Genomic DNA, 12,287 nt, shown 5'->3' with positions numbered 1-12,287 from the left:
ACATTATTGCATTTGGAGAAGCCTGACAATAAATAAGCCATTTCTTTCCTTATCTAGTCTTTTGTTGCTGAGGCCATGTTGCTCATGGCCACTATCCTGCATTTGGGAAAATCCTCTCTTCCTAAGAAGCCAATTACAGATGATGATGTAGATCGAATTTCCCTGTGCCTCAAGGTCTTATCTGAATGCTCACCTTTAATGAATGACATTTTCAATAAGGAATGCAGACAGTCCCTTTCTCACATGTTATCTGCTAAACTTGAAGAAGAGAAATTATCCCAAAAGGTAAGGTATATATGATAAAGCCATAATCGTGCTTTTTGGTTTTATTGTTGTTGCTGTTGGTTTTTCAGTCCTCATGTGTGAGGGCTTGTCCCTGTTGAAGGCCTACAAAAAGCTATCTTTTTTTCCATATTAAAGAGAGATGGTATATTGTATTTTCAACACAGAAAGAATCTGAAAAGAGGAATGTGACAGTACAGCCTGATGACCCCATTTCCTTCATGCAACTAACTGCTAAGAATGAAATGAACTGCAAGGAAGATCAGTTTCAGCTGAGTTTGCTGGCAGCAATGGGTAACACACAGAGGAAAGAGGCAGCAGATCCCCTAGCATCTAAACTTAACAAGGTAACAAAATGTCAAATACACTGGCGAGTTATTTAAATTGGCTACTTAAGAAAGTAGTAATCAGGAAGTTGTTGGTCTTGCTGTTTTTAAAAGGAAAAATAACTCGTACAGCATCAGTTTTTGTCAAGTTACTCTGATTGATGGGTTCATTAAACATGAATTGAAACTCGGTGCAGCCTGATACTTTACTATATGATGGCACTGTTAAGTCCCAGAGATGAGTTTTAACTTGTTCCAGTTGTGTGTCAAATTACCACAAAGTGAAACATAGCGCTGAGGGATCCTTAGTGGTTGACTAAAACTTTTAAAAGGGTACTAGCCTCTTCCCCAACACCCTGCCCTCAAGTTTCTCCTGTCCCCTGCTACTTTAAACAGGACAATTACACTTTTATAGTCTTAATATATTGAGTTCCGAATAGGATTTCATTAGGAAAATTGTTCTAATCTCTCTCTACTCAGATGTTAAATTTACAAATCTGGTTTAATCCTTCCTCCATTAGATGAGTAACATTCTCAAATTGGTTTTGTTGACCAAGATAAGATCAGTGGCAGAATAGGAACTACTGAAACACTTTTTCTCCCTTAGAATTGGGAATTGATATTGACAATATTACAGTTATAAAATTTTTCAATTTATTTTTTTAAATTGTGGTAAAGTTTACATAACATCAAATTTACCCTCTTAACTATATTTAAGTGTACAGTTCAGTGGCATTAAGTATAGTCACGTTATTGTGCAACCATCACCACCGTCCATATCCCCTGAACTTTTTTCATCTTGCAAAGCTGAAACTCTATACCCATTAAACAATAATTCCCCATTCCCTTCTTCCCTCAGCCCTTGGCAACCACATTCTACTTTTTATCCCAATGAATTTGGCTATTCTAGGTACCTTATGTGGAACCATACAGTTTTATCCTTTTGTGATTTGTTTAGTTCACTTAGCCTAATGTCTTCAAGGTTCATCCATTTTGTAGCATGTGTCAGAATTTCTTTCCCCTTTAAGGCTGGGTATACTTCACTGTGAATATATACCACGTTTTGTTTATCCATTCATCTGTTGATGGACATTTCGGTTGCTTCCACCTTTGGCTGTTGTGAATAATTCTGCCATGAATGTGGACGTTCAGATATCTCTTCGAGGTTCTGCTTTCATTTCTTTTGGGTTAAACCCAGAAGTGGAATTGGTGGATCATAGTGATTCTGCTTTAATTTTTTGAGGACCACTATACTGTTTTACATAGCAGCTGCACTGTTTTACATTCCAACCTTCAATGCAGAAGGATTCTGATTTCTCCATATCCTTGCCAACACTTCCTTTTTATTTCTTTTGTAGTAACCATCCTAGTGGATGTGAAGTGATATCTTGTTGTGGTTTTGATTTGCATTTCCCTAATGATTAGTGATGTTGGACATCTTTCTGTGTGCTTATTGGTCATTTATATATCTTCTTTGGAGAAACGTCTATTCAAGTCCTTTGCATATTTTTTAATCTGGCTGGTTGTTTTCTTTGTGTTGAGTTGTAAGATTTCTTTATATATTCTGGATACAAGTCCCTTATCAGATGTATGATTTGCAGATATTTTCTCCCATTCTGTGGGTTGTCTTTTCACTCTGCTAATATCACTTCACATCCAGAGTATATATAACACTTTAAGAGGATCCTTGATGTACAAAAGTTTGTAAATTTGATGTAGTCCAATTTACCCATTTTTTTCTTTTGTTGCTTATGTCTTTGGTGACAATATTATATACTCTGGATGTTTTAAAAAAATTTTTTTTTGGTCGGGGAACATCTAAAAATTTATCTTTGTGGAATTACAAGTGTTTCTTGCTTGTAATTATTTTTCCTGAGTTTGGGTAACAGCTAGTGAGTTTAGGTGCTTAGGGATTTAACTGAAAATGTATGCAAATATATTCAGTTCCTAAGTTAGGATAATGTTTAATGCATTTGCTGAACATATTTAACGTCTTTCTACTACTGAGCTGTAAAGTGTAGGACCTGTTATTTTTAATGTCTGAGTTTCAGTTACACGTCTACATTACAAAACAATTTTATTATACATTTCAAATGACTGGTCTAATCTAAGCACATCTGTTAATTACCTAACAGACTTAGTCGTTTGGCTAGGATATGTTTGGTTCAATTGTCTCAGTCATTTGACTATCTTTATTTTTGTTTGACAGGTCACCCAATTAACAGGTTTCTCAGACCCTGTATATGCAGAAGCTTATGTTCATGTCAACCAGTATGATATCGTCCTGGACGTACTTGTTGTGAACCAAACCAGTGATACCTTGCAGAACTGCACGTTAGAGTTAGCTACTCTGGGTGAGGAAATTTACCATAACAGAAAGATATCGTTACATAGTAAATCTTTATGACAGATTGTTAAGAGAAGTACACGAGTCTTAGTATAAGAACTCTCTTGAGCCCTTTGTGACATTTTGAATCAAGTCTTAGTTTTACATTTTATATTTAGTCTCCTTCTATTCCAATTTTCTGAGCCTTTGTGATACTGACTTTCTTATGCTTATGTTCTTGGTATTCAGTGAGCTTAATCTAGCATATGTCAGTTTTTCTAGATTAAATAAGAGGCTGTTTAAGTTACAGATTTACCAAGTAGTTTTAAGTTTTAATTGCCTTAGTACAGAACTAGGTATTTTCTGAGCCCATTACTAATACATACCATGTGTGGCCAAAGTAATACATCATTATCACATTTAGCAATGTGAGATTTTTTTTTTCTTCTTCTTTATATAGACACATGAATCAGACTTTCTCTGGTCATTTATACATATGGCTTTGAAGTTGGAAAGTATAAATTGTATACAGGAACAGTGCACTGCCCCTATGAAATTCCATATGGCTTAAACAAGAGTTAAGGGACTTTAAGAAATCAAGGGAGAACAGTTCTGCCCTGTCTTCTTCAGCATAGCTTGAGGCCTATATAAAGAACTGTTTCTAAGAATTTGCAGTCCTTTCTTCAGATTGTTTTATCTTTGTAATGGAGTGTATAGTTTAAGACTTAAGCTTTTGAGACATCTGTATCCATTCACTGAAATAAAGCAGTATGCCCAGAGTACCCCCGCCCCGCCCCCACCACACACATGAATTAAATATAGAATTATTCTGAGAAGCCTGTTACCTTTTAAAAGAAAATGTGCATTTTGATGTGAATAATAGTGTTAAATGATTTCTTTATTTTGTCCTTATATTTGAATCATAACCCTTCTCTTATTCCTTGTTTTGCTAGAAACTGTTGAGCTATATACATTTTAAGGTTTTACGATTGGAGAGGTTAATAATTTATGTCCTTTTAGCCATGTCTAAATTTTTTTTCAGGGGACCTGAAACTTGTGGAAAAGCCATCTCCTTTGACTCTTGCTCCACATGACTTTGCAAATATTAAAGCTAATGTGAAAGTAGCATCAACAGAAAATGGAATAATTTTTGGCAATATAGGTAAGGAATTGTTTTATAGCATGTGATGTTTGGATACTTTATTAAAGAATTTCTGTAATGAGTAGCTGTGTGACATTTCTTGAGGACAGGACTTGAATCCATTCATGCATTCATTCATTTATGGGGCATCTGCTATGCTATTCAGTGTTGTACCGTGTTCTGGATATACAGAAATGAACCAGATAGAGTCACTGTCCTCAAACTGTCAAGCAAAAGGAGGAGACAGATAAATAATAGATTAGAATACAATGTGATAATGGCTAGTTTATATACTATGTGCTTTGGGATCATAGAGGGGAAATGCTAACAGTATAGAAGGCTTTATAAAGGAGGAAGGTATGTTATCAAAGGATAACATTTGAACTGGGTCTCAAACCGTGTATAGGCATTTGTTGCCGGGCCACCTAGGGATTAGCTTGTACAGAGGTATTAAGTCAATAAGCTTTCTTTTTTAAAAAAGCAATTTCTGGGGCTTCCTTTGTGGCGCAGTGGTTGAGAGCCCGCCTGCCGATGCAGGGGACATGGGTTCGTGTCCCGGTCTGGGAAGATCCCACATGCCGCAGAGCGGCTGGGTCCGTGAGCCATGGCCACTGAGCCTGCACGTCCGGAGCCTGTGCTCCACAATGGGAGAGGCCACAGCAGTGAGAGGCCCACGTACCAAAAGAAAAAAAAGCAAAGCAATTTCTGTGGTAGGAGCAAAAAAATCTCTGTCCTCAGATAGCTTCTAGTTGAGTAAGGGAAAACAGATATGTGAAGTAGATACGTGCAGTACATAATGGTAAGTGCTATGAAAGAAGGCTGTGCTGGGTGAAGTGGAAGCCTATTAAGAGATTGGATCGGTTCTCTCAGAGTGGTGGGGGGTTGGGAGGAAAGGTAAAGGAAAGGCTTTGTGGAGGAGCTGAAGCTCAAGTGGGGTTTTAAAAGATCAGTAAATGGTCTACAGATAGAGATTCAGTTAGAACAAATGCAAGTAGTTTGATATACCTGGAGTCTAGAGTGCGCTAGAGGGTGGTGGTAGAAGAGAAGGAGGTTGGGAAGGTTAGTGGCAGCTATATTATACTTGTCATGCTAAGAATTTCGGACTTTATCCTGGATATAGAGGGGAGCCATTGAGGAATTATTAGTGAGTGAGTTACGTGATTAAATATTTCTGTGGCAGCACTAAAGAAGACTGATTGGAAGAGGCAAGAAGATTAACTAGTAGACTTGCAGTAGCACAGGTGAGAGATGATGGAGAGTTTAAACCCACACAGTAGTGGCTGGGATGGAGAGAAGGGCTGAATATAATAGATACTTAAGGAGATAGAATGTCCAGGACATGGTTACTGATTGAAGAGAAAGTGGCTAGAGCAACGCTCAGATTTCCTGTTTGGGTATGTTGGGTTGGTGTTTATGTTAATCACCAAAACAGAACATAGGAGAGGACAGATTTGAGAGAGATGGTAAGTTAAACTTGAGGTTAAGTAATGAAGTGTCTTAAGTTATTGAAGGGCAGTTTGAGATGAGTCTGGAACTTGAACGAGAGGTAAAGTAGAGATGAATATTTGTTTTAAAACCATAGAAATGGAAGAAATCACCCAAAGAAGGCATAAAGAGTGAGAAGAAGGGAAATTTGAAAACCGAGTCCGAGAGAACGGCACTATTAAGAGCTGTTTGGAGTTTTTACTCAGGGTAGTATTAAAGCTGGTCAGAGAAGGAGAAGCCTGCAAAGGAAGTGTGGTTAGAGAAGCAAGGAAAAATTCTGAAGAAGTATCGGCAGCTGCAGAAGATCCCTAAGAGAAGGGCCCTTTGGATTTGACAATCAGTGATAATAAAACGTTTCTTATGACCTGTCTTGGGCAGTGGTGGTGGGTTGAAGACTGCATAGGACGTGGAGAAATAAAGATAGTGAGTGTAGGCCACTCTGAGTGTACGACCTTGGTTTTGATAAGAATGAGAGAGGGCAGTAGCCAGAAGAGAAATAAAGGATGAGGGAAGATTTTTTTTTGACGATGAGAGGACCTTGACTATGTTTATAAACTGTAAGGGAAGAAAGTCAGTAAAGAATATGAAGGTAAAGACGAAAGAGGTAATGATTGATGGAATGAGGTCCTGAACCAAAGCAGGCATCACAGATGGCAGCAAGTATGAACCTTGAAGAGCAGAGGCGGTACTTGTCTGATAGGAAAGGTAAGTAGGTGAAAGTTGATTCAGGGAAAGATACATTTATTTTTAGAGGTGGGGTTGAAAATTAAAGGAACTTATTCTTGGTAACCTTAGTTTTCTCCAAAAGTAGGATGGGGGAATGTCAAGAAAACAGGCTAAAAAAAAGGTAGGCTCCAGTCAGATTATGACTTTCTACCGTGGAAGAAACAGTTACAGAAGAAAAGGTCTTGTATCATTACGTACTATGGCTCAGCAGTATTCATCCAGAAATATTAGTTAAGCATGTGCATGAGAACACTACCACCTGTGTATCCTTCTACAGTGTCTAACACTGCAACTGCTATGTAAGCACTCACGGAGTTTGAATCCTGGCCTCCACCACTTAACCAGTTCTGTGACCTTGAGCCACTTAATTAAGTTATCTTTGTTTTTACTTCTCTATAAGTTGGAAAATAATAATACTATAACATAGGATTGATGGTCATATTAAATAGGTAACAATTTGTAAAACATAGAGCCTACTATATAATCAAAACTATTTGCTAATGTCATAGTTGTTATTTGGAAATATTAAAAATTTTTAATTAAAATTTGCCTTTGGTGATTGGGGATCTTTTTATATGTGTATATTGCAGTTTATGATGTCTCTGGAGCAGCAAGTGACAGAAATTGTGTGGTCCTCAGTGATATTCACATTGACATCATGGACTATATCCAACCTGCAACTTGCACTGATGCTGAATTCCGTCAGATGTGGGCCGAATTTGAATGGGAGAACAAAGTTAGTCCTTGGGAGATTTCCTTGAACTCCTTATGTTTCTTTTTGGCTAGTGTTGAGGGATTCTCTGATAAAATTAATCCCTCTAATAAGTGTCAGATGTGAAAAGCAAAGTCTTTCAATATCTGTGCTTACAAATTAGCTTTAACTGGAAAGCATGCAAGTGGTTTGGTTAAGTTACGGTTTTAAATTGGTGAGAGTAACAGTTCTATAATTGATCTGATTGTTCAAGACATTATAAACAATGTTCCATCCCTTGTATGTATGAATAGTAACTTGCCATTGAATCCAGTGTCCAGTAGAAGCTTTGCAAAGTCAGTGCCTGCTAGGGAGCTTTGTTCCTGTAAGCCTTGATTTTTATTAGAAATATTTTATATACAGCATGTTGATTGTCTGTGAAGTTATCTGTATCTGAAAGTTCTGATACCAGCCTACAGTTTGTTGGATTTTGTAGATGTTATTTACTTTTTGTTGCCCACCCTTTCCACCTAAATACTTGGAAGGAGATTCTAATATGACATACGAATGATTGTCTTTTCAACCCCAATATAAGAAATTCACAACTTTCTTAAAGTAAGAGCTATAACCTCGACTTTTTTCTCTCCCTCTGTACAGGTGACGGTTAACACAAATATAGTTGATTTAAATGACTATTTACAGCACATATTAAAGTCAACCAACATGAAATGCCTCACTCCAGAGAAGGTAAAATTTGCCCTTGTACTTCTTAAATCTGATAGAGAGTAAGATGGTAGATTCTTGGCTTTCTTGTATTTCCTCTAGTGTGTTTTGGTATTATTTAGCCTGAGGAAAGCAGTGTCATTCTGGACCAGCTAAAAGAAGTTATCCCATAGAATGTATGAATCTGCTTACTGCTTTCTACTGGAATAGGAACAATATCTGCTTGTTCCTAGTGCAGTGACCCAACTGAATAATCACATTGGTTTTTCTTTTCAGTCTTCTCCCTTTTGGCTAAAGGCTTATTCCACAATAGTTCACGATACTGGATTAGAAAATGTCCATGATCTCTTCTGTTGGCTCTGATTGTGGGTCATAATATATCTGCTCAAGTATGGAATTGTTAATGTACTTTGATTTTCTGCTATGTTTGTGTATGTATGAAAAAAGACTAGCAAGAAAGACCAAAAAGTGAAGACTGCCAGGGAATTCCCAGGAATTTGTTTTTCTTTATACAATTTCTGCTAACCTTGTAATATTGATTTAATCATAAAAGAATGCTGCCATACAAGTAGGTTTTAATTCATATATTAGTCTATTGAACAAATACTCCAACAAGCATTATATGCCCAGTACTCCGTGAGCTGCTGGATGTACAATAAAGAACAAAATAAAAACAGTCTCTTCCTTCATGGAGCTCAGGGTCTGGTATGGGAGGCAGGCAGACAGCTCTAAACAAAGAACATATAAATACAAATGAGGATAGGTGCTATTTCTTTAAAATCAGTTTTTTTGAGGTATAATATAGACGCAGTAAAGCTCACACTCTTTACATTTCTAGTTCTATGAGTGTCAGCAAATTCACACAGTCATGTAACTACTACCACATGATAAGTCCTGTTTTAAGTGGTAATTTTCCTATGCTATTTGGTCTTGCTTATGTGTAGTTCTCTAGTAGAGTATTGAATTCATCACAAATTTCTTCCAGGCACTTTCTGGTTACTGTGGCTTTATGGCAGCCAACCTCTATGCTCGTTCCATATTTGGAGAAGATGCACTTGCAAATGTCAGCATTGAGAAGCCGATTCAACAGGGACCAGAGGCCCCTGTTACTGGCCACATAAGAATTCGTGCAAAGAGTCAGGTAACAGTTGTTTTTTTTTGAGATGGTCTCTGAACTAAATAAAAAGAGAAATAATTTATGTCTCTTTATTTTCTATATGTATCATCCTCTGTCGTACCACTGTTTCATGCATTAGATGCATGTATATTCATAATAGTAGTATCCTTGAATAGAAATATGACTTTACTTCATTAAAATAGGCCACCTTTTGGGCCACTCATTCTGTTTGTTTGCTTAAAATCAGATTAATTCCCATGGGGTGTTTGTGAAATGGGTTCTTCAGGGTTTTTTGAAATCCAAGCTACAAATCTGGTGACTATTTGTAAATCTAGCACTAAAAGTACTTAACCAAGTAAAGTTTTGGTGAGTCTCTTTTGTACATCCTTGGTTTCATTGTTGATGTGGTATCATTGCATGGAGGCTTGGTTAAGATAGAATACCTACTGATTGTACATAGTTTCAATAATTATAAACATCTTCATTCTTTCTTATAGGGAATGGCCTTAAGTCTTGGAGATAAAATCAACTTGTCTCAGAAGAAAACTAGTATATAAGAATAAACAAAAAAGTCCTTGCAGCTTTACAGTTAAAATTTAGGTATGGGCTTACTGGACTCCAACATATTTTGTACTCTTTTGTGCTTTATGTTATATAGAATCTGAGTTCATGCTGAATGCATTCCAGCCAATAATTTATCGCCTTTCCCTTAAATCAAGATTGATTTTAAAATTATAGTTTGTCTTTTGTCTTAACAGTTCTGAATGTTGTCCTCAAAGTATATAATGTTTCTCACATGTATCAAGACCATTTTCACAGTACAATAAACAGATCTATTCCTAAATCTTTTGTTTTATAAACAATGTGTTATTACATAATTTTAGTTATGAGAAATGGATTTCTTTTAGTTGGGTTATAGATTTCTATTATAAATTTAAATTGCTGTTTGAGTCGTGAATATATGAACTTTATTAAGAGAATTTACAAATGCAGTGATATGAAATGAGATAGGCCTTGATTTACTTGACCGATTCTTACTAATTTAATATTCTAACATCAGCATCTGTAAGAATGCCTTATCATGTTCTAAAGGGCTTTTCTCTGAAATTTAGATCCAGGAAGATGGTATCAAATACCTTGAGAAAACAGGTCCATCTTCATTTTAAAAGAGTACTATGAACTCTGACTAAAATAAACACACTATTAATTATCCTGAATCATAATGAAAAGTAGATAATCCAAAATAGATTTTTTTAATCATTCAACTTTAGCTTTGGGTATTCTTTTATGTTTGTTAGGAATTAAATTAATTCCAGCCAGTTACTTGAGCTGCACTGGGAGGATTCAAAAAGCTGTCCTGTTTCCATGTTGCCTCTATGCCTCACTCCCTCCTCCCCTTTTCCTCGCTTTACACTAGGGCTGGGCACCGTCCCAATATGACTCCAAATGCCTTTCTGAGCTGAGTTCCCTAGGGCCAGATTGTGCTGTTCTTTTGGCCCTTGCTTTCCTTGGGGATGATTGAGGTAGTCTGCTCTTTTAGCTAAGTCTGAACACTAAACTATTATACTTTGTCTTCCAGCTAGGATTCAGGCTGCATTCAGGATGAGTCCATAGATAAGGTCTGTGAAGGAGTGAAAGCAGCATCTCCTATTTCAGCACTTAAGTGAGAATGGAATGATTTGTTTGGCGTGTGAAGGAGATTGATACCTTGTATGATGTCAGAAACTTTGAAGCCACTTGCTTTTTTAATCAGAGAGAAACAGAGGACTATAGGGCATTTGAGATTCCAGAGCACTGAGATGTGAAAGGAAAGTCAGTGGCTACCAAATGGGAAAGATACTAGGAATGCTGGAAGGGGATCAGTTTGATGCAAAGTCAAGGGTTGGAGATTTGTGATGAGAGCAGAGGGACTGATGCAACTTTGGATTAGATCATTTCCCAAGTTCTGTTCCACTGAGCATAGCTTCCTTGATGTCATTAGATATTATGAGAGAAAAGGGATTCCATAGTTAAGTAAGTTTGGGAAAAGCTTTATACTGTCCTGTACCAGAGATTCACTGTGCACATTAGCATACTAAAAATTTTGAGAGGCACTTCAGTAAAGAGAGCAGATTAGTTTGGTTTAACCCAGCATATCTAAATCTTACATAACCGGGGAATCCTTTTTCCATAGAACACCTGTTGACAATACGTAAGGCAGGAAAAGCAGCTTAGCACATTAAACATTTTGGTTTTGTATTCACAATCAACCATTACTGCATTTTAAATCCCAAGGATGTATGCCTCTGTATGTCCTAGAATATATCTCTTTTTATACTCTCAGAAAATTCCCTGCTTAACATTCTGGCCATTTTTGTTCGGATCAGATTGGCTCACATTGCCATTTTCTTAAATTCGTAAATAAGGAGAACAAAGAGAAAAAAGTTAAAACAGTTGTTTCATTAGCATTTTATTAGCTTTGTACACTTGCTAAATGTAAACTGAGTGAGATAGCAGCACTGTTTAGAAAAGCTGTTTCCACTGCTCCTTTAATAGGGATCTAAAATACATTTTATGTGCTCACATTACAAAATTACAAAATATCATATAATTAGGACCATGATGTCTAGTAAGAGAATAAACACAGTATCTGGCACCAAGTAAGGGCTAAATATGTAAATGTATTGAATGAAAAACTGTAAATCTTACAAGAAAATTAAATGGCCCTTATATTTTGCTGCTTGACACTAGAGGGAGCCATATGCAGTTACTTTCGTTTTGGGATTAGAAGTGATTGGAGTTTATAGAGATATTTTTATAAGGAGAAAAAACAATATAATTTTTTATTAGCAAGGAGATTGATATTAGTGATATTTTGCTAGCTGTGAGAAACTTTTCCACATGATTTATAAATAATACAGGAGACAGAGGAATTCACTTCAGGTTATCTAAAAAGACAAGAAAACCAAAATATTTTTTAAAATTCAAATCTTATTAAGTGTGAAATATCTGTGCTATGTATTGGATAAAGTAAGTGGTTCTACTGGTGACCTTTTCCTTCCACACTGGTAAATGTCCTTAGTCAGCTAATTATTTATAGCCTTTCCCTTAAACCAAGATTGGGTTTAAAATTATAGTTCTTTTGCCCTAACAGTTCTGAGTGCTGTCCTCAAAGTAGGGTCAGGCATATCAGCTCCCTGCCTTACTGCCCTCTCAATGTTATCTGTTCCCACCCCCCGCCCCGAACTCTACTCTCCACCCCCAGGAATCTCAGGAGCCTGAAGAGGTAGCCGGGTATAGTGCAGAAGTTCAGTTTAGAATCAGAAGTGTATGGTCCTGTCTGAACTTACTTGCTGTGTGGTCTAAGACAATGGTAAGTAGCTGATTTATTGAGTGCTTACATGTGCCAGGCATAACACTGAGTGCTTTTTCCATGGCATATATAATCCTCCCAATGACTCTTACCAGGCAAATACTATTAATATCATCAT

The 12,287-nt window shown here is 36.8% G+C and overlaps 1 protein-coding gene across 8 annotated transcripts in view; it reads left to right on the top strand.

Moving 5' to 3' along the window:
• Positions 1-9,661, top strand: part of COPB1 (COPI coat complex subunit beta 1) — a 32,434-nt gene extending 22,773 nt beyond the window's left edge. For 5 of the 8 annotated variants that reach the window (XM_032640594.1, XM_032640588.1, XM_032640592.1 and 2 more), the window contains 8 exons: positions 58-285; positions 450-629; positions 2,818-2,962; positions 3,977-4,096; positions 6,877-7,022; positions 7,635-7,724; positions 8,686-8,841; positions 9,315-9,661. In XM_032640594.1, the coding sequence (XP_032496485.1) occupies positions 58-285; positions 450-629; positions 2,818-2,962; positions 3,977-4,096; positions 6,877-7,022; positions 7,635-7,724; positions 8,686-8,841; positions 9,315-9,374 (1,125 nt within the window). In that variant the 3' untranslated portion in view covers positions 9,375-9,661. Of the gene's footprint in view, positions 1-57; positions 286-449; positions 630-2,817; positions 2,963-3,976; positions 4,097-6,876; positions 7,023-7,634 lie in introns of all 8 variants that reach the window. The other 3 variants (XM_032640590.1, XR_004351125.1, XM_032640591.1) reach the window with 3 other exon arrangements.
• The last annotated feature ends 2,626 nt before the right edge of the window (positions 9,662-12,287 follow it).

Source organism: Phocoena sinus, chromosome 8 (genome assembly GCF_008692025.1).
Source record: "Phocoena sinus isolate mPhoSin1 chromosome 8, mPhoSin1.pri, whole genome shotgun sequence".
NCBI lineage: Eukaryota > Metazoa > Chordata > Mammalia > Artiodactyla > Phocoenidae > Phocoena > Phocoena sinus.
Note: the sequence above shows the minus strand (reverse complement) of the source record. Positions and strands in the feature narration are given on the sequence as shown.